The 25,838-nt window shown below is 41.4% G+C and overlaps 1 protein-coding gene across 1 annotated transcript in view; it reads right to left on the reverse strand.

Moving 5' to 3' along the window:
* LOC103363427 (FRAS1-related extracellular matrix protein 2-like) overlaps positions 1–23,864 on the reverse strand; it is a 50,463-nt gene extending 26,599 nt beyond the window's left edge. Inside the window, exons 1-3 of the mRNA XM_008290191.1 lie at positions 18,730–23,864; positions 17,498–17,587; positions 968–1,114 (exon numbers count right to left, since the gene is read on the reverse strand). Of these exons, the coding sequence (XP_008288413.1) occupies positions 968–1,114; positions 17,498–17,587; positions 18,730–23,740 (5,248 nt within the window). The 5' untranslated portion in view covers positions 23,741–23,864. The remainder of the gene's footprint in view (positions 1–967; positions 1,115–17,497; positions 17,588–18,729) is intronic.
* Between the last annotated feature and the right edge of the window lie 1,974 nt (positions 23,865–25,838).

The following is a 25,838-nucleotide window of genomic DNA, read 5'->3' on the forward strand; positions in this document are numbered from 1 at the left end:
GGGGCATATAGCGATACAGATGACAGTACAGTAAATAATCCTACCGGATTTGACCTTTAACATCTGGTCCTTTTAGTCAAACCTCATCTTTACGGATAGAATATATGGTGGCACTAAAACAGGCTATTGGTGCCAGTGGTAAGAATTCCTGCCACTCATAAATGCTCCCAGCAGTTTGCTTTTTCTCTTTAACAGCGTTGACAGTTATTGTTCGTTTAGTTCTGCCCAGTAAATTGCTTCGACTAACATTTGGAGTGGCGCCTTTCTATGGCCACTAACTTCACATGACCTCTCGCATGTGCACACATCGTCCCTGGGGGATTGTCCCGTGCTATTGTGCGACTGGAACATAAATACTGTCCAGAATAGAGAGGTGAAAGGCCAAGACCTGTATGACCCCACTGGTTCTCCTAAAATATATTGAAGTGTGTGCGTGTATGCTGTGGTGTCTGTGTGCTTAAGATATTAGGTGTTCAAAACGTTAAGGGGAAAATAGCTCGAAGGGAATCCCAAACAGTATCGTCTGGTAAAGACTATATGTTTTTAATTTTCTTTGTTAGTGTCTTTGTCTGTCTGAATGGTAGACATCAGGATAACTGGAAATAAAAACAGTGTGGATATAAAGTATTTCACAAACATGCATCTGCACATGTTCTCTGGTCATCTTCTGTATTGAAAAAATGTAGCCCATTCATCTCTTGCTATATGTTTTATTTCTTCTCACTTCTACCTGTCATTTTTTAGCATCTGCTGAATAGTTTTTAGATTTTGTGTATTTATTATTTGCTACATATATTTATTATTCTAGTGCAGATTTGGATCCAGATCAAGATAAACTTTTTTTTTGTTAAAATAAAAAGAAATAAACCAAAACCCTGCACTCTCTCATTGCTGTTTTTAATCTGGACAGTTTCATCATCTTGGATGGAATGACTGTCGTAAGTGACTTGAGGTAAAATCCACTTACTGACGAATGAAGTCTCCCCCAGGTAGCCCCGACGTTTCAGCACCACCTCCAGGAACTTGACCTCCTCATCCACCACGTAGTGTTCCTTCTCTAAAGAAATCCAAGCCCAGTTCAGACGGAACTGTTGGTTCTTCAGTCTGTTTCCTCCTGAAAACAAAAATAATCAAGTTAAAGATTCTTGAAAAATCCTAGAACTCAACATATATCAAAAAAAAAGAAACACACACACACAAGAAAAGCTAAATAGCCTAAGGACTTAAAGTCTAAATATATTATGAAAATGACCATAACATTTTGTGACTCGGAAATTTCCAGTCCCACTTATTAGAAGGATTTCTTGGATAACTTCAGGGCTTGACTTTGACTCCTAGCCAGCACTCAGTGGGTGGGTATGAGGCGTGCACAACCCTTACGCAAAAGGAACAGGGTTTGTGCCATCTAATTGCTTCATTTCTAATTAAGATAAAAGGTGTCTGCTTCCTGTCTGAACTGGGTTATTTTATCTTTGCCTTTTGAAGTTGCATTCAAAAGCTGAAGCTACAGTCCTGGAGGGCACGACTGCTACCATTTGACCATAAAGACTCAAAGCAAAGCCACATATGCAGGCATCAAACGCAGATGCACAAAGCCTGATTTAAAAAAAAAAAAAAGTGCACATGCTGACATACACAGAAGCTACGCCACACTTTAATACTGTAATTTCCAGAGCGATGGCTATGAGGCTAAATTAAAACACACTGGTTAATAAAAATCTGAACGCATCCCCCAAATTGCAAAGTAAAACCCGCTGCCTGCTGTCATGGATGAGGACGGTGGGATCCAGATGACCACGAGCCATTGAACATCTGGCAGTTGGAATAAAAGTGAATGTGCCAGGAGGGTGCAGGGACATTGTTCAGAGGTTCCAGAGTGTTGCTGTTGCTTCTGCTAGACACACACTGAGAGTCTCTACCTCACCCCAACCTTGTTGTTAAGGGCAGTAAGTCTGTCACGTAGCGCCGACCTCTCCGCTGCGTCCATTTCCTTCCTCGTTAGGCAGGGGTAAACTTATACACATTCACTGTGGGTGTTTTATTATGTGTGAGGGTGCATGCATTTACAAGTTTGTGTGTCTGTTTGTGAGTGTGTGTACACTGAAATGTTCTCTGCACCTGCCCAGAGCTCTCCTGTTTGGTCTAATCGTGTACATATTTACACTCACACAGAACAGAATTGGGCCTCAGTGCCGCTGACATTGATGCTTTTTGACAATATGTTGCCATAATTGGGACAAAAGGACAAAGTCACCGCGATGCACAAGGACAAGCAGTAAAACGTGTTCTGTTACGCCGTTCATCAAAGAAAATCTACAACCCTAATGAACACGTGGGGTTACTTTGATGTTTTCAACCACATAGAGGACTTAAAGTTGTACACATTGAGAATACAGTAAGACGCAAAATGCCTTTGGTTAATTTGTCTTTGCAGTCGTGATTATCCATTCTATTGGCCCTTTTTTTTCAGAACTGCGGCATTGAGAAGAATTCAGACAGACAGATGCTGATGTTCCTTGAAATTACAGATCCAGTTCAGAGTGAAGCTCAGACAGACTCAGTGATGCCACTGAGATGTAATTGGGACAAAAGGCTTAAAATCTCTGAAGCTTGAAGAAAAACTAGACTACGTTCTCTGCCCTGCAAAATTAACAAGTAGTTTGAATCATTTACTAGTATATACAGTATTTCATGAAATTCTTATGAACAGAATTTTTTCTCTATTTGGAAACAGGCGTTGTTGTCTGGAACAGTGTTAATGGATCTCTGACCTCATTATGACACAAAGAATTGTTTCTTTCCAGTTCATGCTATGAAACAAATTGGCCTCAGTGTCTATGCTGAAGATGTAATCTATTAAATAATGCACTTAAATGAAAAATCCTAGATATGTTGTATTAATTCTTATCCCAAGTAAGTCATTAATAAGGAGGGTAATATCAATGACTTCATGTGTGAAGCATTTTGAAATGTGTTATCACCAAATTTGCATCACAAACAACACAAAAAAAATTATCATAAGACATAAATAACAAGCACAAAGGAAAAAGTCAGTGTGACATTATGTTTGATGTAGCAAAATCACAGACAAGCAGGACGTCTGTTTCACTGTTTCAAAAAAAATATCAAACCTATTATGTGTGCAAAGAGAAAACATTTTAATGGAAACTGCTTTTGGCACAACAGAGTGTTTTAAAGCAGCAAACACTGCTCATGTAAAAGGCGACTCATTCTGTATCATATTCACCCGTAATTCTCTGTGATACATTTAATGAGCCATACATTCTTGAGGTCTACCACGGTGTGGGGTTTTTGCTTCCTGTGTGTTCCACATCATTCTTGTGCAGACAGGTGACCTGTGTATGACAGGACCTCCCTACACCATTAGCTTTAAAGCCAGCGGCATGGCACTCATGCCACTGTAAACACTGCATGTGTGATCCTGAGCTGTGGAGCCTGTCTTCCACTGACGCAATGGAAACAGAAAAGAACCTGGTTATTTATCTGCCTCCACTTGTTCGCTCAGACTTTATAATAGCTATGGCATAGCTAATACACTTGATCTTAATAATTCAAGAAAATAAAACAGATTGTCTGCATAATAAAACACAGCAGAGACCTGGACTGATTATAGGTTAGAATTTTCCAAAGTGTCTCCTTCATTTGAAGTACAACATTGAATGGTGATGTGTGTTGCAACGGTATTTACATGACACTAAAGAAAGAACCTATACATCAAAATAAGCCTCAAAGAGGATGTTCTCCTTTTAAAGATGAATCACTCTAAACACCTGTTTGCCTTCAGTGGTTTTCATGAGCATAAACTGGCTCTATTAATTATTCATTCTTCATATCCAGCAAGGTGTGAAGAGGATACATCCCAAGACTGCACTTTCAAACCTCAGGAAAAATGATTTATGATCACAGTTTATACCGCAGTACATACAAACACAGAATGACATGAGCAAACATTGACTTTAGGAGCCCTTAATGTCTTGGTAAAACTGCAGCATGGCCTTCAGGGAGCTGGGGAGTGGAGGTGCTTGTTTCCAAAGGACCACTTCACTCCTCTAGATTTCTTTCTAATTAAGATAAGCAGGGGTTGGGGTAAGTCCACTTCAAAGAGGCCCCAAGGAAAACACCAGAGTTAATCTTTAACTAGGTCTCACAGCACTGAGACACAATTTAGTGAACAATATTGGTATCTCTTCTGTTCAGGTCTTTGCACTGCTGTGCGGTTCAATGCATGGTACTGGATGCATTATTAGAAGTTATTGCAGCATAATATCAATTTTTACCAGTGCAGTCGTAATTTAGTCAGTGAATTCACAACCTGTACCCTGTAAGCTTTCAAGCACTCACAGTCCCTCTATATGTTAGTGTCAACAAAGTGTCAGCCTCGACAATTTTAACCACTTAACCACAGCCAACCTTCTACAATGACCATTTCACACAACCACTTGTACAGGTCATGTAGCTGCACACAGTCTGTCCGCTCACACAGTGGATGTATGATGAGGGACAGAAGCCTTTTGAGAGAGGCCAAAGAATGTGCGAGGCTGGACAGTGCCAACTTAGTGCCCCCGGTCTCCTCCCCGCATACATGTTGCAGACAGCCCTTATTTGGTTACCGGCAAGCATCGTGGGGCCACGGTGCCCCACAGACACTGCCAGACAGACAGACAGGCAGACAGGCGGCCCTTTGCCCACGGAGCCAGAACCGCACTGATTAGGCAGGATAAACTGGGACTAGCCCGTGAATCCTGTTTAATAGGCACAATACGTCTAAAAATACTTAATGATCCCACACTTCAATTGACTTGCAAATTGTTATGTATTACAGCATTAGAAAAAAGTTACAGCCACATGAACAATTGTGTACAGAACCAGCAAAGTGTTTCAGTTTCACATTAGATGTGTGATCCACAATAAAATCCTTTCAAATGAATTAAAAATTCAATCAAAAATAATTAAAACAGACTGCACTGGAAGTCAAAGCCACAGGTGCATTTAATTTTATCACACTTTCATTTAACTTTAAAGGCATGGAATCTGGACACTGGTGACGTTTAACTATTTGTCATTAGCACAACTAATTACATCTGTAAAATAGTGAATGCCTAGCAGTATGAGCCTTTAATTAAATTTAAATTGTACAGCGTTTTGAATAGAGAAGCTTTTTATGTAAGAGGAGCATAGAGAAAAGTAATGCTCAACTTACCTAAGCATTGAACATAAAAAATGGTTTTATATGCAAGAACAGTTTTTCTTAAAAATGAAAAACCTGCCTAAATGTGGGGCAGTTCATTTTCCCATACCATTTGTTTACATGCATAAAAATGAGAAAATGCTGGATAAGGAGCTTTTGCACCTGCACTCGGAGTCTAATAAAGCACTTTGCTAAAGCCAGTTCACTCATAATAATTATACAATTCATCAAAGCCCCTAAATCTTTATCAAATTGTCGATATTTTTCATTAGTAAGCAGAAGAAAGTCATTGTTTACGAAAATAACTTCTAGTTGTTCTTGTTGTCCCTACACCTGAGCAGTAGAGTCAAATATTGCAATAACAGCTGTCTATCGGTCTGTTTGTTCAACATTTGGTTCCTTAGCAAGACATTGTACCAACTACTGACCAGGCAGCCAGAAAACTTTGGGTTAAGTGGATTAATCTCATGAATATTCATGACACACAGAAAAGGATTTGGGGTGATACCTCGGTCAAGCTTAGGTACCCTAATGTGTGATAAAATGTGTTGTACTGATTTCCTTGAACTGTTTTGTGACAAGTGAGGGCACCTATGATATTTAAGAAACTCCATGACATTTCCTTTATGCAGCACAGCTTCATTAACATAGAGTATGGTGCAGATTTTTGCATTTTGGAAGTGCCAGTGTGATTTTACTATTTCTGTCATAGCATTGCCTTTGAGATCTTCACATATCTTGTTGACTTATAGACCTAAGGACCAATGGTCAGCTGACTTACTAACTTAGATAAAAAGTAAAACTAAATTCAGTTTAAAGGAAACAACAAAGTCTAATTTCTGGAATAGAGAGTAAACATATTTTATTATCACAACTTTTATTAAATCTACAAAATGCTCTGTCTTTGAGGTCCATAGTGTACCACACAATACCAGCATACTTTTCACCTCTCCAATTAAGGGAAAAGGGATATGATAATCCTGTTGAAAGAGAAAAAACACATGGCAGAGCAGAGAGAGCGAGAGAGCAATATGGTCTAATCACCCTAAGCCTTGTATCTGCAGTAACGAGTGGGGAGTTGGCCGTGGCTTCAGAGATTTAAAACGGTTATGATTTCACAGGCCCTAAACCCTTTGCTAGCAGCTCAGCCTTTCAGGGAACTGATCTGCCGTAAATTTGGCCCCTCCACAGGGTCCATTCTGGCTGCTGTTGCCTCTATTTCCACTCTGACACAGTGGTCACTTTGAGGCGACATTTGTGGAGCCTGAAAGAAAGGCCAGAGGTGCTTCTGAACAAAAGTGCTGGGTTAGAGAGCCACGCAAGGCTTAAAGCAAGCAATGCTTTGCTCTCAGCGGGGAAAGTTCTTTGAGATTAACATCTGAACCACAACTATAGAGTGATTATACTCTCAGTCCTCTTTCCAAATTTGAAGTACAATGGTTGGAATTACTTTTGTCCTAAATTACCATATCACGAACACGCTTGTTGAAGCTGTTTAGATGGTATTTAGAAACTCAAGAACCAAGTGGTTTTTTTACTTATTATATTACATCTCAGCTCAAAGATTTGATGGGACATAGTTATGTTATGTTGGCTACGATTACACTTTCTTATCGTATGTTTAGTGATTTCATTTTTAGGCTTTTTTTTTTTACAGCGTATGAATAGAACACATTGATTATTATAGTCTCCTAATTGTTCAGGCTTGCTGTATGCCAACAGAGCGCCAAAGTATTTCTTCAACTCCTCAGAGTCGATGCTGAACATACATAATGGATGAGCACAGAAACCCATGATGGTCATGAGAACAAGGCTAACCGTTTGAAAATGCTTCACTAGTGACCAGCATCCACAGAAAGGAATTCAAGATAAAGCAATCCACTGTAGGGTTTATCATTTAAACGATGTCCTCTACCTTATGATTGACAGTAAGAAACCTTTAAAGCAAAGCAACAACCTTCAGCTGACACTTTCTGCTTTCAGTTCCAAATTGCAGCAAAAAGGTTGTTGGGGAAACTGCACAGTGACTTTCTTCTGGGTTCAAAAACTAGGAGTCCCCCCCACATGTGTGGAAAGACAAAAAAGGAATTCCCGGAGCTCTTATTTCAGATGGGGCTCCTTTATTTGTGGGCCCAGGAGAGAAATGTGGCAGAGGAAATACTGTACAATAGGACTGTAGGGAAAGGTCACTCCTGTCCTGGGAGTCTGCTTCACGCTCCACTATCCTCACACACTGCCACAAATGACGTCATTTATCGCCCGCTAGAGAAAAAAACTTCACACATGAGACCACTTAGAAACGGAGAGATTACATTTTTTTAAAGTTCTTGAGGAAGATTTAAATTTAATTTGTGGGAAAAAAAAAAGAACCAGTGTGTACACATGAAAACAGTCTAAACTACAGACACCTCAATGCAATATTTTCCTGGGACAATACTTCTCTGTGTCTGCCAATTACTGACATCACATATGTGCAAACACTCAGAGTTTTTAAGTATAATCCTATTAGCAGTGGCTAGAAATACAAGTTTAGAATATTTGAGGAGGATCCTTAAGGATTAGCAAGCAGCACTAACTAACTCGGCGCAGATCTACGCTGTTGTGGTTTGCTGCTCTCCGAGGGCACAGACTGTCCTGCCAAGCATGCAAAGTCAGGATCAATCCCCGATCACGGCTGTAGGCAAACGACTGTTCTGACTTGAATGGCCGCACAGTATTTTAAAGCTTTTCTTTCGTTTTGATTAAGCTACAGTTATTAGCAAGATCTTAATCTATGTAAATTCAATTTGGAAAGATTTAGACCAAATCTTCATCTGGTAAATACTAAATGTGCAGCAGAAATCATTTCTAGCATAATTTCACTGACATTCAAAACGATCTTTCGTTGTCTGGCCTTTTTCAGCAGGAAGAACAGCACTTTGCCACAAAACTGAAAAGATGAAATGTATCTCTACGCGGCATCCAAAAGCCATTGCTGAGGGCTTTTGGTTGTTTTGATTGTATTGGGCGAGGTCAGACAAAGTATTCCTTGATTGCCTTTGAATAGCATTCCTGCCTGTCAAAGAGGACGCAGCCTCGAGTGTCTTAATTAAGAGTCAGCCGCACAGTTTAGAGAGCGAAAGCCTGAACTCTCAATAGCAGGGGAAGTAACAACAAAAGGCTGAATTAGCAGCTACAGGATTTTCTCCAGCATTCACATGTAAAGGTCACAGTGGATTTAAAATCAGGAGTTTCTCGTTCATTACCAGTCAATTATGTTTGAACGCTGTGACACGTAGGTGGCTTGTCATTACAACACCTTCCCAAATTGTACATTGTCAAATAATAACACTCTATTTAAGCTTATCTTGGGGAAAAAAACAAAAACCCTTCAAGACATTTCAGGCACTGCTTGACTGACAGGATGAGCTCATGGAGACAAAAATCTGTTTCCATCCCAGGAGCTGAAGGCTTACATTCTTACGGGTGTGCATGTGTTAATTGATCCTTAACTCTCAGTTAGATGCAGTGGTAGAACAGAGAAGAACAGAGGTAACGAAATAACAAGGAGATACAAGGAGAAGTGTGAAAATGTGAGAGAAAACAAAGCAACGTAAGGACGCAGGAAGACAGGACTTGACAAAGAGAGGGGGACGTGCCTTTTCTTGACCCTTGAATGCACAGTGTTTGCTCTCTTGTCATACCGAATAATGGTGGACTGTTTGCTGAAAGCAGCAGTGTGAGGCCATAGAATATAAAACCCCATCCCAGTCCCACAGACCTCATGAGTTCCATACTAATAAAGCTGGGTATTTGTCGAGTCTGTTCTCAGGGCCGGCCTCCTCTGGTTTCAGTTATAACAACATGTTTCAGCTGCATTTCACAGTTGTTACTTGCAAATCCTTACATGTAGAAGGGCTTTTGCCTGAGAGGAAAAATGCACACTGAAAAGCTGAAATGGTAATTCCTAAAGAAGTGTTAAATGACTCTTGGTCCTTTGTTTATGGCTGGTGAATAGGAGCCATCAAGTAGAACTGTGCAAACCTGCATGTTAAAGATAAGCATGCTATTCTGCATTCATGAAAAGAGGAAAGAAAATGTCTAAGGATTTGGTGTTGTTATTGTCTCCTCCTTGTAATATTGGACTGAAGATTAGTCAGCGCAGCGGAACAAACCCTGGGTTCAAAAAAAATAAAAAAGTGCTGCCATGTTAAAACAGGACTACTTCTAAGGATGCTTGCAAAAATTTCACTTAGACACTCAAGCTGCAAATATTTTTCTTGGCATTTGAAGGATTGTAAAAGCAGCTTCTGGATGACGGTGAACCTTAAGATAAATCTCAAGGAACTTTTGGTGCAATGGCAAGATGCTCTTGTTGTTGCAGGGATGAATTCTGTGACTTTAAGTGGTGACTAATGACCTACAAAATCTTATTGCTGGGCAGTGATTGCATGTACATACTATAGTGCAATGTACAGATTTAAATGTAGTCTATAAGGACCACAGTGTTCTGTGACACACTGAGATGGACGACCTGTGTAACCCCAAGCAGTGCGATGCAAAGTAATCAGATGTGATGAGCTCTATTTACTAGACACTAAAAATTATAAGAAATAAAGGATAAAACCTAAAGGTCAAAGAAGATATACATTTAATGTGCGGAGAAGTCTAATTGTTGCTACAGATTTATCTGGAACAGTTTAACAGGCCCATTGAATGCCCTTTAAAATATAATCAATTCTCTTTAAAATTTAAGTTAAGCTTTAATTAATTCTGCTAGCGGACTATCCCAAAGGTTTCACAAGACCTCAGCAGCACGAAATGTTCTCCTCTTGAAAAAAAGTGTTCCTGCATGTGACTCATTGACCAGTGATGACCTTTAACGCAATACAGAACACTTTAGTCGTACCTGTAATGGCTCTAACCAATTACTTTGGGGATTTAAGGTGTGAAATACAACCACTGTGTTAGACTCCCCAGTTACTAGACCTGCACCCTCTGGTCTGTCTTTCGTTCTCTCCCATTTGCTTGCTAATATGTAACTCTTCACTCCGAGCCCATGTCCTGAAAAACCAAGATAAGCCCATGCACGGTCTAGTTAATTTCAGGCAGCAAGACATTCCTTAGTATTCTTAATGAGGGAAGAGTTCATCTGAGCTCTGGACATTTTTTTTCCGGCTGTTCCAGACACGTTTAAGGGTTGTTGTTTTTTTTGTTTGTTTTAATGTTTCTCACATTTACAACAGCTCTCACTTACACAGTACAATTTTTTGCAGTAACAGAATGTTATAAAGAACAAAAAAAAAAACAGTGACGTGCATGTTGGAGCAGCTAAAAAGTCCACATTGTTTCAGTTAGTTATATACTGCTTAGCTTTGGACAGCTTGCACAAGTAGCCATGACTGATTTACAGGGCTGTATCTACATTTCAACACAAAATATGACGTGCTTTTGCATGAATTAGCAGCTACCTGTTGATAGCTTTTTAAAGAAATTATAATCATCTTATTTTAACGCTCCTGTTATTAGACGACATTTTATAGATGTACTGTAGATGCCTCGCACAAACATCAGGTAAAAAAAAAAAAAAGGAATGTTCACTGCTATAAATAGCGACACAGTTAGAGGCAATCGTTTATTTTTAGAAATGTAGAGAAGCGGGATGCGTACTTACATTCAAGCCTGCGGCAAAACATTTTGTCTACAGATAATCAAGTCCATTGCAAATATCAAAATAATTTCTATTCATATGTAGATGAGGTTAGATTCACGCAAGGCTCACCTACAACATGTAAGCTCTCACAGCTTGTCAACACGGGCGGCGTTTAGAGAACGAACTGCACATCAGCACATTCATGCCATCGCTACAGGCGACAGGAAGCAGCTTGACGCCTTGCCCCCACCAACACTGGGACCAACAGAGCACTTCTATCTTTCATCTCCTCCGACTGCTCTTCCCTCCTGTTTCTCAACAAGATGACTCCTTATATCCTGCCTATCAGGCTACACTTAGCAAAAGCAGGTGGTGGAGGTGACGGTGGTGAGTGCGAGTTTGATCCACAAAGAATCCCCGAAGGGTTTCATCAGCACCTTTTATGAGATGAGAGCCCCGTTACTCCCGAGATGCACTCCTACCGTGTGTAAAAATGAAAACCTTCTCTCGAGACTTCAAGCTGTGTAACATTTTCAATTCCCATCTACTGTATGCATTTTCTGGGCATATTCGAATGCTGATGGTAGCAAAAATAAAAAGAAGCTGGTGTTTTTCCTGGTCTACATCACAGCACTCTAATCAAAAGAGACAGCAGCTTGAAATCAAAGGCAAAACAGTTATCAATTAAACTGCAGTTGATACCCAGCATCTTGATGAAACATTTTAGCAGCGCCAGCTTCATCTCTGATTATGGAATCGGGCAGCTGGCCCCGTGACAGACAAACGATGAATGACTGTATGTAAATGTGTAAAAAAAAAAAAGCACACAAAGGAGGTGTACCCTGCGTCGGGCTCCAATCGTGAAACCCAGGCTCTGCTGTAGAGAGTTGTGACATTACAGCCTTAGCCCAGCTGTCAGAGGCTTATCATGCAGCAGGGCTGAGAAGAGCAGTTCTGGCCCACTGCTGGGATTCAGGGGCCAAAAACACATTATCCAGAGCGATTTTGCAAAACTGAACAAAGCTTTGCTACTGTGAAAAGAGAGATGTCACAGCAGCAACTGTAACATCGGTGACACTCAGAATTCCTGCTGTTTTCTGGTTCTGTCACATTTGTCAAAACAGCCTCATCGTAAAATTTGATATTTTAAGGCCAAAAATCAAACAAGACACAAATAGAACGATCTGATAAGAGACAAAGATTTTAATTTTGCTTTTATGTCATTGGCTGGAAATTTCAGGGGGGTTTTATTGGCTAGTGATTTTTATAAGTAGTCATCTGGCATGTCTGGGACTGTCCTGGAAACTGATGACACAAACTTTACCGTGCAGGGTTTTTTTTTTTAAACACAAAATAGGGATTTTCTAAAAATTTGCTGCTACAACAATCTTAGTTCTGCTAGACTGATATCCTAAGGCGGTTATGATGACACACATCATCATCTACAGAACAAGTCCGGGCCTGGGGTTTTTGTCTTTGTTAACCTTGACTCCACACACTTTGGCAGGATATTAAGACACGAGTAGAAGAATCATCAGACTGGGTTCCCACTGTGATTTAAGAAGGGTAAACGAGGGCATATCAGCGTATACCTTTTTTAGATTTGTTTTGAAATGATGCACCCAAATTCTCAACGATACTCGGCACAATCACCAGAATGAAAAATATACAGCTGAGGGATATTGCTGTGCTTCTCCTAATTCACTCTCTATCATTAATATATTCGGTGCTCTCTTTTTGCATCCTTTGCAGTGGAAGCATCTAAGGCAGAAGAATATGTGTTTGTACTATACGATACTGGTTCAGCAGTGATGTGTACTCAAGAGAAAAATAAACTACAATGATGAACAGGAAGCATAACATATGAGCTGATGGAAATCCAATAGACTCGGGCAAAGCAAATCCATAGACAAAGACAGAAAAACCTTCGCTAGCTAATTCAATGCTTTATTTATAGTAGAACAATGCAACCTCTCATCAAGATGTTTTGGCTCACTTGTCTTGAGAAATAAGCCAAATATTAATAACAGTTTTTTTTTAACAATCTTTTTCTAAGAATAACATTTTCTTAAATGTGCTGGATCACAATAAATGTTTAATCCACTTGCTAATAATCACAGATTCTTGCCCTGTTTCCTTTGTTGCTGCAGCTCTTTCCAGATATGCGTTCATTTCAGTCATCTCTACTCTTCTCATATGCATTAAAGGGAAATAAATTTGCAGACACACCTCGTTATCCTGTGTCGAATAAAGACGACTGGTGCTGGGTAATAAACATTGCAAACATAATTGCAATGCAGACTGGTGAGAAAATTACAGCACAAAGTTAGCTCCTGACGGCATAAGGGACCGGTGAGAGACGCAAATCACTCTCCGACTAAAACGATTAGCCTAAATCCTTTCTGCAATTCAGTTTTTCATCCCCAAAGTGAAGCAGCTGTTCCACAGGAATAGCTCTGTAATCAGTTCCCAGATGTTTTATCATTAAACATTTTTCCATAATAATAAAAAAGAGACTACACCTTATATTTTACAAGCTTGAAGCACAGATGGACTGGGAAGAAAAACCAACACTCTAAAATCTCTTTAAAACACAACAACTGGACCAGCTATATAATTTGTTGAAGCTTGCAGCATACTTTATGCATATGATTCATAGCATAGGTCCCAAGGACAGAGGAATGTTATACCTCCCAAGAAAAGTATAGGGGAGACACTTTCATTAATAACAGGAGAAGAAACATGCGGCAAAACTGCAGAGTCATCGCCGGTGTTGTGATGGGGATATTATAGCATACACAAAGTCTATACTAACCTCAGAACTGCATGTGAGTGCATGTTCTACCTTACTTTTGTTGTGCTCTCGCATGCTATGCGGAGTAAGATAATCCCCCCTAACCTGGAATTAAACAGGAGGGAAGAAAAGGGAGATGGAGTATGCACTCAGTGTCACAAGCGATTAGACACCGATAACATGGAGGATGTTGACAACCATCATATCAGATGTTACTGCAGGCCAGAATGGTTTGGAGGATTTATTAGGTCAGGTACTCATGGTGACCTGAACTTATCTTGTTACATGAAGCAGAAATAACAAACAGAACATACTTGTAGCGGTGGCCTCTACAGACACGCATTAGAAACTGGAGAGGAGAAACATTCCACTCTGTTTCAGGGGCTTCTATGAAAGAAAAAAATGTTCCAGTCAGGAATTTGCTCTATTTTGCGCTCTGCAGACCCATTTCACTACAAATGTGATTTATTGGCTTACATGCTCGCTGCTTTTTTATACTAAACAAGTCCTATTAGTCAATTCGAAACCACAAGGAAGCTGTGGGCATGCCTGTAGAGTGTGACCTTCAGAAAAAAGCACACGTTTTATGAACGAACCTATAAATGATCTTAAGCTGCCTCTTTGTAGCTCAGTGAAAGGAAAAAATAAGGCGGTAGTGAGTGCCTGGAATGAAAAACAAAGACCGCAGCAGTGTGTCTGTCATTAGGAACATCCGTGATGCTGACTGACTGGCTGGAGGCAGACAGGGATTCAGCTCCATAAACAACTGCCTGGGAATGCCAGGGCTTGTGTGTGCTCAAGTAAGCTCACCTGAATGCACCTGAATCCCCAGGAGACAAGGGGAGGGCTGGAGCCCACCGAAACACAGCAATTAACTGACTTAGAATGACAAGCGTAGCCCCCTCCCTCGCACACACACAGATACACAAACAGCCAGATACCAGTATACTTCTAAGCAACACTTTAATTAAAGATGTTTCTGGCCAACATCCCTGTTCGTGACTCTTGCTGTCCAGATGTGATGTTTCTCCAAAACAGTAAACAGACACCAACATATTAATATGTGCAATTTCAGACCTCTGTGATTATTCATTCAAAGCTTTGACAAGCTTGGCAAATAGTGAGACATACAAACGGCTTTGGGAAAATAACTTCTGTCATCTCTTTTTTGGCAAAAGCACCTTAAATACAGCTGTAAAGGCACACAGTGGCAGCTCCTGAAATGAGAACGAAATGGAAATGGAGACAAGAGAAAATGGCACATCAAGCCCACAAATTACCCATGATTACAAAGTTGAAGACTATTACAAAGGCTGTGCAGGATCATTTTGAAGTAAATTCAATATCACTCGGTTTCTTATATTCCAGCAGGGTTAAAAGCAGAAGTGTTTTAGTCACACTCTGAGATTCTAACTAATAACTAATTAAAACTGATAAGCATTTTGGGATGTGGCCTAATTGCCATGTTGTTATTTGTATTGAAAAGCCCATCTGCTGTCTTTATGTCGCCAAGTTAATTGAGTGAAAGAGCCTGAATTACATAAGCATCATTTATCTGTCTACACAACTGAATTTACTGAGGGTTTGTTTTCCTTTTTAGTAGTTCTCAACAATCATTTGCCTTTTTAAAGCAAAATCATTATTGTAGCCAATACTTAAATACAGCTATGCCAAAGCAGGTGAAATCCAGCATATATTTAAATGTTGGATCTGAACATAAAATTTATAGCTAAAATTGCACAGAAGCAAGCAATTGCAGAGAAGAACACGGACCAGAGTAGCTCCATTTAAATACCAAGTCTGTCAAAAGACAATCCATTTATAAGAAAACCATGATCTCAGCTCCAACAATTAAAACAAATTTGTGGTCGCATGTCAGACTGCCATAAGTATTTGGATAGAGCTTAATAAATGACTTGGCACTTTCCATTTATTCTCCCTTTGTGAGAAAACATGCCAAGAGTAAATTAGTGTCCTGCCCTGTTATAAATGCAAGCTGTAAGTCAGTCTGTTTTTAGAATGACGATCGAACCAGCAGAAATCCTACAAAAAAAAAAAAACAGTTGTGTGACACACTACAGAGAATTCCCCTGGAATTGGAAGCAACACATGTCCTCCAACTATGCTTAAATGATTAGAGAAAAAAAAGTACCATCATCCCAGAACAGACACATACAAAACCACCCAAATTCTGGTACATATTAATCAGCAATCGGCAGCAAGTGCAAGAATCTACTTGCACACATATTCACAAGTTCATCAGAGCTGTTGGCACAAACTCCTGGAATCCCACTGAGCAGCTGCGACATGAAAAGTAACTTTTCACTCTTAAAAACATCGCCCAAGTGCAGTTGGTAAAATTCCCAATGAACTTGAAGTGAGGAGGAAAATGTTTTCCACTGCTGAACATGACATAGTGCAGCTGTGTGCCAGTGTACACCATTCAGCTCCTACACAACACGGCTGTTCAAAGAGCTGCAGGCTCTGTCTGGGGATTTAGGGCAGCCACCAGCACAGCTTAAATCTTATTAAAAACATGTTCTCTGACTGCCTCACAAGCTGCAGTGCAGTATGTGTCGAGTCCTTATGGATGGGCCATCCAATAAGAAAATTCATGCATTTGTTATGCTATTTAGGTGCCACTACAAAGTAGAATTATCATGTCAAACAATGGCATTCTTGAGATGTGTAGAGTGTCTGACTGTAGCAATTGTATTCTTTGTTTCGTTTGAGAACTATAACTAAGGACAGAATAAGACACAATCCGTTTTTATCTTCTCATCAAGTCTGAAGTAATGTAAAAGATTGTAGCAAGTGCTGAAAACATGCATTTAACTGCCAGCTCTGGGAGATAAACTACTCGTGTAAGATGTCATCGAGCATCAAGCGAGCGACGAAGAGAAAGAAAGTGACAGAAAGGAAGCGAAGTCTGCAGAGATCCATGACAAATAACCCAAGTGAGATAATAACAAAGGGACTGATGGAACCTCACTCAGCAACAACTGAGCGCTGCATGGGCTCAACGCTTGCCACCAGCTCAGGTAAAGAACTGTCATTCAGTACCTGCTCCTGCATTTTAATCATCACTTATTAACACACCGCACACCCCTTTGGCATTGATTTTAACCTGTCTATTATTACACTGAAGCCACAGATTAGACCTGAGAAATGAGAAATGAGAAAATGGGTATGGGGGGCCCACTGAGGTGCTTGTGGGAAAAGAGGGCCCCTATTAGAGTGTTCCTTTGTGCTCAGTCATCACAGCTGAAGGGTAGCAGAAAGGACACACTGTCAGGCACACTGCTTCTGCTAATCGGCAACACCAGCGTGATTGCCTCAAACCATTCACTCAGCCTGTGCCTGATTACATATCTACAGTAGAGGGAAGGTCTTTGCTAATTGCTCTACTAATTAGTTACTTGCTAAATCAACCATTACTTTCTACAAAATAATGAGTGATTATGTGTGGGCGTTGTAAGGCTGACCTACCTGTGGCATAATTTGGAGTAAGACAATCAGGAATGTTCAGATAAAAGTATAATCAGCGTGGACGCCTGGCATACAAATTTTGTGTATAAGCTCCTAGTTACGTGGAATCAACACAGTTGTGATCCATAAATAGTTAATCTTCCATTCTCTTTTAATGCATGCTTACATTGTCATTCACTGTACGAAAGTTATGGTCCATGCAGGACATTTGTGAAGGGTATGAAAGTCTTTTCTATCTTGGATCAATCTTGTTTTCTCAAAGTCCAAGATGAGACATTGCAAGAAAATTACATATTTCATCAGCGTAACAGCGACTTTATGTCAAACGTATCAGCACGACTTCAAGGACAGACATTTAAATAAAAGAGCTTACCACTGTCCTCAATGGAGAAATAAAAGATGTCATCTGTTGCATTGTCACCGTCCCTCAGGACATAGCATACGCTCATGTCATCAATTTCAGCTGAAAAAGTGAAAATTTGTATAAATAACAGATACACAGTCACAAAAGTTGACATCAGTTATTCGGCATAAAATAACAAACAGGAAAATATGTTCAATTTGTTCTTGTCAGACTGTTTATCAATAACTCCTAAACCCTGTTTAAGAAGCAGAGTGAGGCTGTGTGATGAAATGTGCACACTAATAGCATCAGGGGAATCTGAGAGAGAAAAAAAAACAAAACAGCCTGATAAAAAGGCTCTATATGTATTAGACTTTTGAATGACACTGAATATTAAAGATCGCTTGACTCTCGGGGGCTCTATCACGGCAGTCAGTTTGCCATCCTGATAGCATGGTGCTAGACGGAGGTTCTTTATGGCACTGGATTTTGAAAGATTGTGAAGTTTACACCCTTGCTGTCTTCAATAATTGATGTCAAAATATCCCCCTTCAAAGGGGAAGATGCATAAAGATGCATAGCCAAAATTTTAAAATGCCCAGGAGATAGTGTCTTTATTTACCGTCTGTTTACTCTTGTGAGATCTCCTGAAATATTGAACGGGCCTCTGGGGGAAAGCTCACAGTAGCTCGGTAAATAAAAGCAGGGAATACATGGACATTGACTGTACACTAATTCAGCTACCCACATATTTACCATTTAACAAGACACCCCTCTGGTTTGTTTGAAATGTGTCTTCTGTGCTGCACAGTGTTGTTTACATAGTCTGTGATTTGCTGTGAGCCAGCCTATAATGTCCCCCTCTCTTTGACATGTTTGCATGTTCAGAGTATCCATCATTATGTCTGTAATTCCCACGTCCTCTGTGAGAAAATATTACTCTAGTAATGCACAAATCACCATCGGTTCTTTCCCAAAGTGCAATGCATTAGGCATTGTTTGAAAAATGCACTCCTCTAGTGAGATCTAGTCAGCCTGAGGCACTGGCATACTTCATCTCTGCAAATAGGAACTCTTGTGCGAAAACAAAAATCTTTATATTTGAACTCAGCATTTTTCAGGCATCAGTTGGGAGTGCATTAAGCAGAGTGAGTTTAGGATTGGCACTAAATACATCAGAGAATTAAAAAATGTCTCCAATCTGAGTACTGCAAGCTCACAAATCTAAGCAGAATAAGAAGTTTGCAAAGCAGCTCTCTTACCTTGTGTGAAAGTGGTGATAGTGGCATTTCCTTTTCCAAGGTTAATCAAGTAGCCGTGTACTGGGGCTGCGGTAATCCGAAAGGTCACGGAATCCTGAATACTGTCTCTGTCCTCTGCTTTAAGGGTCTTACTGGTGATCACAAACCCCAGGTGGCCTGTCTCCAGCACCCGCAAAGTTGGGGCACCCTTATTCACGACAACCTGCGGTACGCCATTATCCACTGGGAGGACAGCAATCTTCATCACTTGGGGCTTTCGAGTCTCAAACACGGTGTCAGGGAAGACGTAAAAGTCTGTGTGAGTGCCATCGGTGACAGTGAAGGAGAAACTGTCCTCTGCACTCTCTGTTCCATCATGCTTGTAGCTGATCAAGTTCTCATTCAGGTCCTGCTTTGTGAAGGAGGTGACAGGCCGGGTGTTGTTAAAGAGCAGGCGACCATGAACTGGGATTTGAGTGACTGTGAATTTCAAGAGGCGGTCAACGGTGTCTCTGTCCTCAACTGTTAGCTCAAAAGGTGTGATGAGTTTGTTTTCTCCCTCAGTCACCACCAGACCGTGTACTGTCAGCACAGGCTTTTTATTGTCCACGTCAGCGATGGAGATGCGGAAAGTGCGGAACACAGGGTTGTAGCCATCAGTCACTTCAAATTCAAAGCTATCCATTTTCACTTCATCGTCAGCAGTATGGATGTAATAGACTTTGTTACCAGCCAGCTGGAGCTGTGTAAAGGACGAGATTGGCATCCCAGGTGTGTCTGTGCACTCCAGATGTCCTCTCATTGGAGCTCGAGTGATAGTGAAAACCAAGTGTTCATCTGGACTGTTAAGGTCACTAGTACTGAGAAGGTCAGTGGTCAAAGTAACCCTGCCACCCTCTTTAAGCGACACACCTTTACTGACAACATCAGGAAAAACCATGTCAATGCCACCGACTGTCACATAGAAGTATCTGTCAATCAAAGGGTTGATGCCATCCGTCACATCAAATTTGATGAGGTCTCGAATTCCCTCTTGCCCGTTATGGATGTATATGATCAAACCCTGATCTACTTCGCTCTGTGTGAAATTCATTCCAACTGTGATATTCTGCAAGACCCCAGAAGATGTTGTTCTTTGCAAATAGCCCTGACCGGGCCCATATCTGATTATGTACGTTAGCGTGCTATCCTCAGAGTCCAGATCAGTAGCTTTTAAAATATTGCTGTTAATAACTTTGATGTCACCTATTTCAATTTCAAGGCCATCATTGATTGCCATCCTTGGGGTTTCATCATCCACGGGGATAATCATAACTATCACTGTTTTCTCTACACTGAACTTCCCGTCTGTAAGGACAATATCAAAGCTGTCCTCTGTGGTTTCTGAGTCATCGTGCTCATACACAATGCTGGAGGCCTCCCTGATCTGATCCAAGGTGAAGTTAGAGACAGGGACAGTGCCGGTAGTGAGCTGATTGAGAATAAATCCGTGCTTGGGGGGTTTGGTGACGATGAATGTGAGCTGATCAGAGGGGAGATCTGCATCAGCACCATTCAGAATGGGAGTGTCGATGACTATGTTCATGCCCTCCATAACTACAAACTCTCTCATGTAAATCTCAGGCTTTTCATCATTGGAGGGGATTATGGAGATGGGGAAAAAGTGCCTTTCAGAGAAATTGATGCCATCAGAGCATCTGAACGTAAACCTGTCCTCCACTGGCTCCACTCCTTTGTGAATGCTTTGAACATAGTAAATGTGATTCTGTCTGATGTCCTTGATGGTGAAAGCACTAATAGCTGTCCCAGACCTGGATTTCTCTGAGCCTGGGGCTGGGGAGATATTTTCCACGTATCCTGACGTTGGCTGTACAATGATTGTACAAAGGAGGTCATCATTGGGAGTGTCCACATCATCAGCGCTTATATAAAGAATCTGAATGGCATTCTTCTCTCCCTCAACAACGGTGAACTGTGGCCCCACAAATACCTCTGGAGCCTGACTGTCCAGGGGAAGAATAGTTACATGCACTCTGACACCTGTGATCTTATTTCCACCAACAGTCCACTCATCAGACATGTCCGTCAGAGTGAGATTGAAAAAATCTTCCTTTGTGTTCAAGCCTATCTCCCCACTGGTATGAGCGTAGACCACATGGCCGTTAATAATATCAGCTTGGGTGAAAGTGCCAGATGGGACACCTCTCACTAGGATTTCACCCAATGTTGGCGGGTCTTCAACAATGAAGGTCAAACGGAGGTCATCGGTGTCCTCATCTCTTCCCTGAATGACATTACTTGTGATTTCTGTTGCTCCACTTTCCATTACATCTATGTAGGAGCCAATTGTGCCAGCTGGGAGACTGATAGTTGGAGTCTCATCATCAATTGGTTTCACACTAATCTTGACCGTTATCGGGACAATGTGCACGCCGTCGCTGACATCTATTTGTATTGAATCCACTGTTGATTCGTCCCCATTATGCATGTATGAAATGACGCCATTCCCAATGTCCTCTGGGCTGAAAGTTTCTCCTTTTGTCATGTCAGTGAATTTAAATCGGATCTGACCGTGTAGCGGTGGCTGAGTAATAGTGAAAGATATCTTTTTGCGATCTGTATCTGTATCTGTGGTGTCAAGCTCAGCACTTGTAAAGATATGTGTCCCGCGTTCAAGCACAGTAAACCCAGAGTTTGTTATTTGAGGCGGCTTGTTGTCCACAGGCTGTAAAACTATAGTGAAAACTCCTTCTACGCTATTTCTAGAAACATCCTCCACAGTGTACCTAAACTGCAGAACATGAGTGGTGATTCCGAGCTCAAGGTCCGGTGGTTTGTAAGCTATTTTATGGTGGTTAATTTGTGCCTGGGTGAAAGTTGTGACTTCAGTGTTTGGCTTCTCAGTTAGCACCAAAGTTCCCAGCACAACAGGGCTATTCTCATCTGTGTCTGTCGGCGGCTGGATGATTGTGTATTTGAGATCCCGATCCTCTGAGTCGAGGTCAGTGTAACGGAGGAATTTCTTTCGGAAGTAAGTAAGCTGATACTCGTGCACGGTCATCTGCAGGGTCGTGCCGGGGTACAGTTCAGGTGGGAGGTCGTCAACAGGGAGAATTTTGATAATGAATGAGCTCTGGCCTGACTGATTTGGTGGGTCATTGTCATCTTGAACTCTAAACACAAACTGATCCATAACCGTGCTGGTGCTGTGGGGCCCAATGTGCTTGTAAAACAGTTTCCCGTCGGTAATATCCTGCTGGAGCCATTCGGTCACTACTTTCTCATACATTTCATCCTCTGAATTAAACTTCCAGGTTGATGGATCCTCCGGGGCCTCAGACTGACGTAGCATCACCTGCCCGATTGTGGAAAAAGGAGGCTCTAGTGTGAATCTTATTGTGGAATCTTCTGAGTCGATGTCTGCCGCACTGAGCATTAGCGAGGAGACTGGCATCATTTGGTTTTTGAACAAAACCAAACCAGTGTTGGCGTTGATGATGGGCGGCTCGTCATCTGTTGGCACAACAGTGATGGGAAACAGGAACTCCACCTCATTTGTGCCATCTGTCATTCTGAAAATGATGTTATCACTGTATGTGTCACTACCATCATGCTGATAAACTACTACTCCGGCGTCGAGGTCAGCTGGAGTGAAAAATTTCCTCATCGAGCCCAGAACAGTCAACTCTCCATGCCGCAGCCCATCAATAACAGTAATTTTGACTTTGTCTAAATTGTCCTCGTCACTGATTTCCAGATTCTGTGAACTGGACAAAGGCCTGGACTGACCTTCATACAGTAACTGTCCAGTGTTCCTCGTCACCACGGGGGCCAGTGTGTTCATGGGCTTAACAACAATCATGAAAGCAAAAGGGTCTGACACAGCCCCCTCCGTGTCCACAACCTCAAACTCAATCTGGAAAATCCGCTCAGTGTCCGAATCCACAGCAGGGGGTTTGTAAGCGATTTTCAAATCTTTGAGGTCTCCTTGATAAAATGAGGTTATTGGTAAATTCCTGTCATCTGTGCTCACTATGTAGCCCTCCTCAAAGGACAGGGGGGATGTAATGTTGAAAATTAATTCGTCAGGATTAGACTCAACGTCCTCCGCGGCCAACATATCCATGGTTATTGCTGTCATTACAAACTGGTCTACTTCCATCATCATCATTGCAACAAAGCTGGGCTTGGGGGGAGTGTTGTCCTCACCTTCTTTAATTCTGACCAAAATCTGGAAGAATTCCTGCTTGAGCAAGTTGCCTTCTTTATCGTGTAATTCCACAAGCATCGGAATGTAATCTCTGTTTGGTGACTTAAATGCAAATGTGTGTTGATAGCGGGTGTTAATCTTAAGAAATTCATCACAGTCCATCATTGTTCCCAGGCTGTCCTCATCCACAAGTTTCCCATACCTGGGCAGCACGCTGCTGCTGGAGAGGCTGGCTATTTTGCATTGTTGTGCACTTCTGTCATAAGTGAATTCCAAAATTCTTCTGTCGATGGGATTACTTGTGCCGAGTAGTTTCTCAACAGTCAGAGGCATATTTTTCGTTACCACCTCCAGCTGTGTGAAAACCACCTCCACCTCCATCATAAAGGGGATTATAATTGTATCCGTTTGGGTGTCATACCTGAGTTGTAACCTCACTCTGTCCCTCGGAGGACTCCTGGAGCCAAAGTGAGAATACTTCACGTCGTTGGGGCCAAATTCACACGGAAACTTTTTCGGAGACAGGTGTCCAGGCCTTTGAGACAGCGGATCATTGTCCAGGACTGTTATGCTGCATCTATCACCGGGCTGAACTTGAATAACCAAATCGTTGATGGGATCAATGAAGACTGATCTCCCGAAAGGCACGCGGATCCCATTATTGGCAACCAATATCGTGTCTTCTGAAAGCTCAGACCTCAGGGCGTATGATAATCCGTAGCTGTCAAAAACCTGTGCGACCGCATCACCTGTCAGAATCACTGCGAGCAGAATGAAAGCAGCGCCGGTCCCGTGCAGATGCTGGGGGATAATCCAAGCCATTTGTAGTGTGGAGCCGCAGAGGAGACGCGTTGAACTTTGTGCATGCACCCGTTGTAAACTACGCACCTCGGTTAAAGTTGCAGGAATATAAAATCGGCATTGGATACTATCACGCACCTATGAGCACTGAGGTGCACCATTCTCTCACAGCAGCTGTGCACTGATAACCTAAACTTCATACTCCTGCTTTGCTGGAGTAAGGAGAGTCACGCCCTCCTCTCAGCCAATTGGTCCATGTCTCCGAAGGAATGCGTTTGTCAGGTTTTTAATGGATGTGGCTTGTGTCATTCTGGGCAGGGGGAAAACAATACCGCCTAGGATGGACCTCATCAGGTTGAATTAGGGAATAAGATTTTTTTTTAAATAATATTTGAGCATGAGGTTTGAGTTAGACCACAGCCTGCAGCACGACCTGCTTTAGAAATCATGTTCGAATTATTTCATTGTGTCACACCTTAAACAGATCAGCCCCTGCCTATGTTATTTGGGTTATTGTTCAGTCCTCTTCAATCCCTCCAGACTAGTTCTAACAATAAAAGAAGGCAGTCACAAGTTCAGCTGTATAAATCAATCTCACATTTTAATCTAACTGGAGAAGAGCTTTGTCTCCCTCTCCTGGTTCACTCTGTTGAGGAGGGAGATTTGCACATCCATCATTATCACTCACTATTGTTTTCTGGGTTTTTTTTCCTGAATCTGTCCATCAAAAATGATTTCTACCGTAAGATGTCAGACAGGTTCTGCACTGGGAGCCACTGTTAAACATTGTGGATTATATGACAAAAAGTGAAGCCGCTGTTTGTAATTTGAGGCACTTAATAGAAACTAGTTGATGGAAAGGAAGCAGGGATTTGACTCTGTCCACTGTAATGCAAGCAGCCAATGCATGTGGCAAAGATACAGCCTTTCATCTCTATATAATTAGCCTGCTCACAATGCACTATTAAGCAGATAAAATTTACGGGAGTCATGCAGTGACATTGTCCTATTTCTTCTCATCACGCAGGTCCTCTGGGTTTCAGATGCTTCCCACAGGAGAACATTCTCCTCTGACTCTTGACAAGCCCAGTCATGATCTGGCCTCTTTCTGCACCACTTATCTGGAGAACCAATGTGGATTAAGAGAACACCCACACGGATAAAGTGCAACACAATAGGACAGGTCAAGGTGAGGAAATTATGTTTAAAAAAAAACAAAAAAAACAAAAAAACACAATAGCTATGATTTTGGCACAAACAGCAGGAATCACTGATTTGTTAGAATAAATTAAAATATGTGTCTAACGAGGGTATAAGAATGTTGAAAAGAGAGATAAAGCCATGCACATTTCTAAATCTCCTCCTTGACATTTGCACTGTTCTCACATTCAATTAAAAAGTCATCAAACTGGGGGGAAAAAAAATCTGATGGCATTCATTGCACACACTTACAGGCACAGTTGCTTCATATGTTTGAGCAACCACACAGCCTTTGTATATATACGATGTACACACATACCTATGCTTCCCTGTCAATGCGTGGCACCCCTAGAGCTTTATATTGCCTGGAAGAATTTGACTTCAACTGTGTTCAGTCTCCTTTGATCCCCTTTGGATGATTTTCATTCCATCCACAAGCTCGTGGGTGCAACCATTGTGTCTGCACCTACCTATAGTTGCGCATTAATGACATACAAACCATCTCACAGTTGGCATGTGTTGAAATCACTACACAGTAGCTGCCATAACAAACCTTGCACTGGATTTGCACTGGACACTGTTGACAGGGTCCAATTATAAATATAGCCAAGCAAACTGCAAGGCAAAGCCCCCAGGCCTTGACAGCTCCTAGTTACAAGAGAAAATGAAAAAGAAGATGAATAGAACTTTCTGACAGCAGCAATGGCAGAGAGGGAATTGGATCATACCCAACCGTTCAAGCTTATTTTTGAGGCAAGGGGAAGTTTGATGATATTCTGTCATATCACATTTATAATAAATTTATTGTAAATGACCAATCCATCTCAACAGATAGAACTGTCAGTCTGCAAAGGAATTGAAGATTGTAATCGCACTCCTGATGTTCAGAAGATTTGTTGTCAGGCAGTTACACATGGCA

This window comes from Stegastes partitus, unplaced genomic scaffold (genome assembly GCF_000690725.1).
Source record: "Stegastes partitus isolate 25-593 unplaced genomic scaffold, Stegastes_partitus-1.0.2 Scaffold659, whole genome shotgun sequence".
NCBI lineage: Eukaryota > Metazoa > Chordata > Actinopteri > Pomacentridae > Stegastes > Stegastes partitus.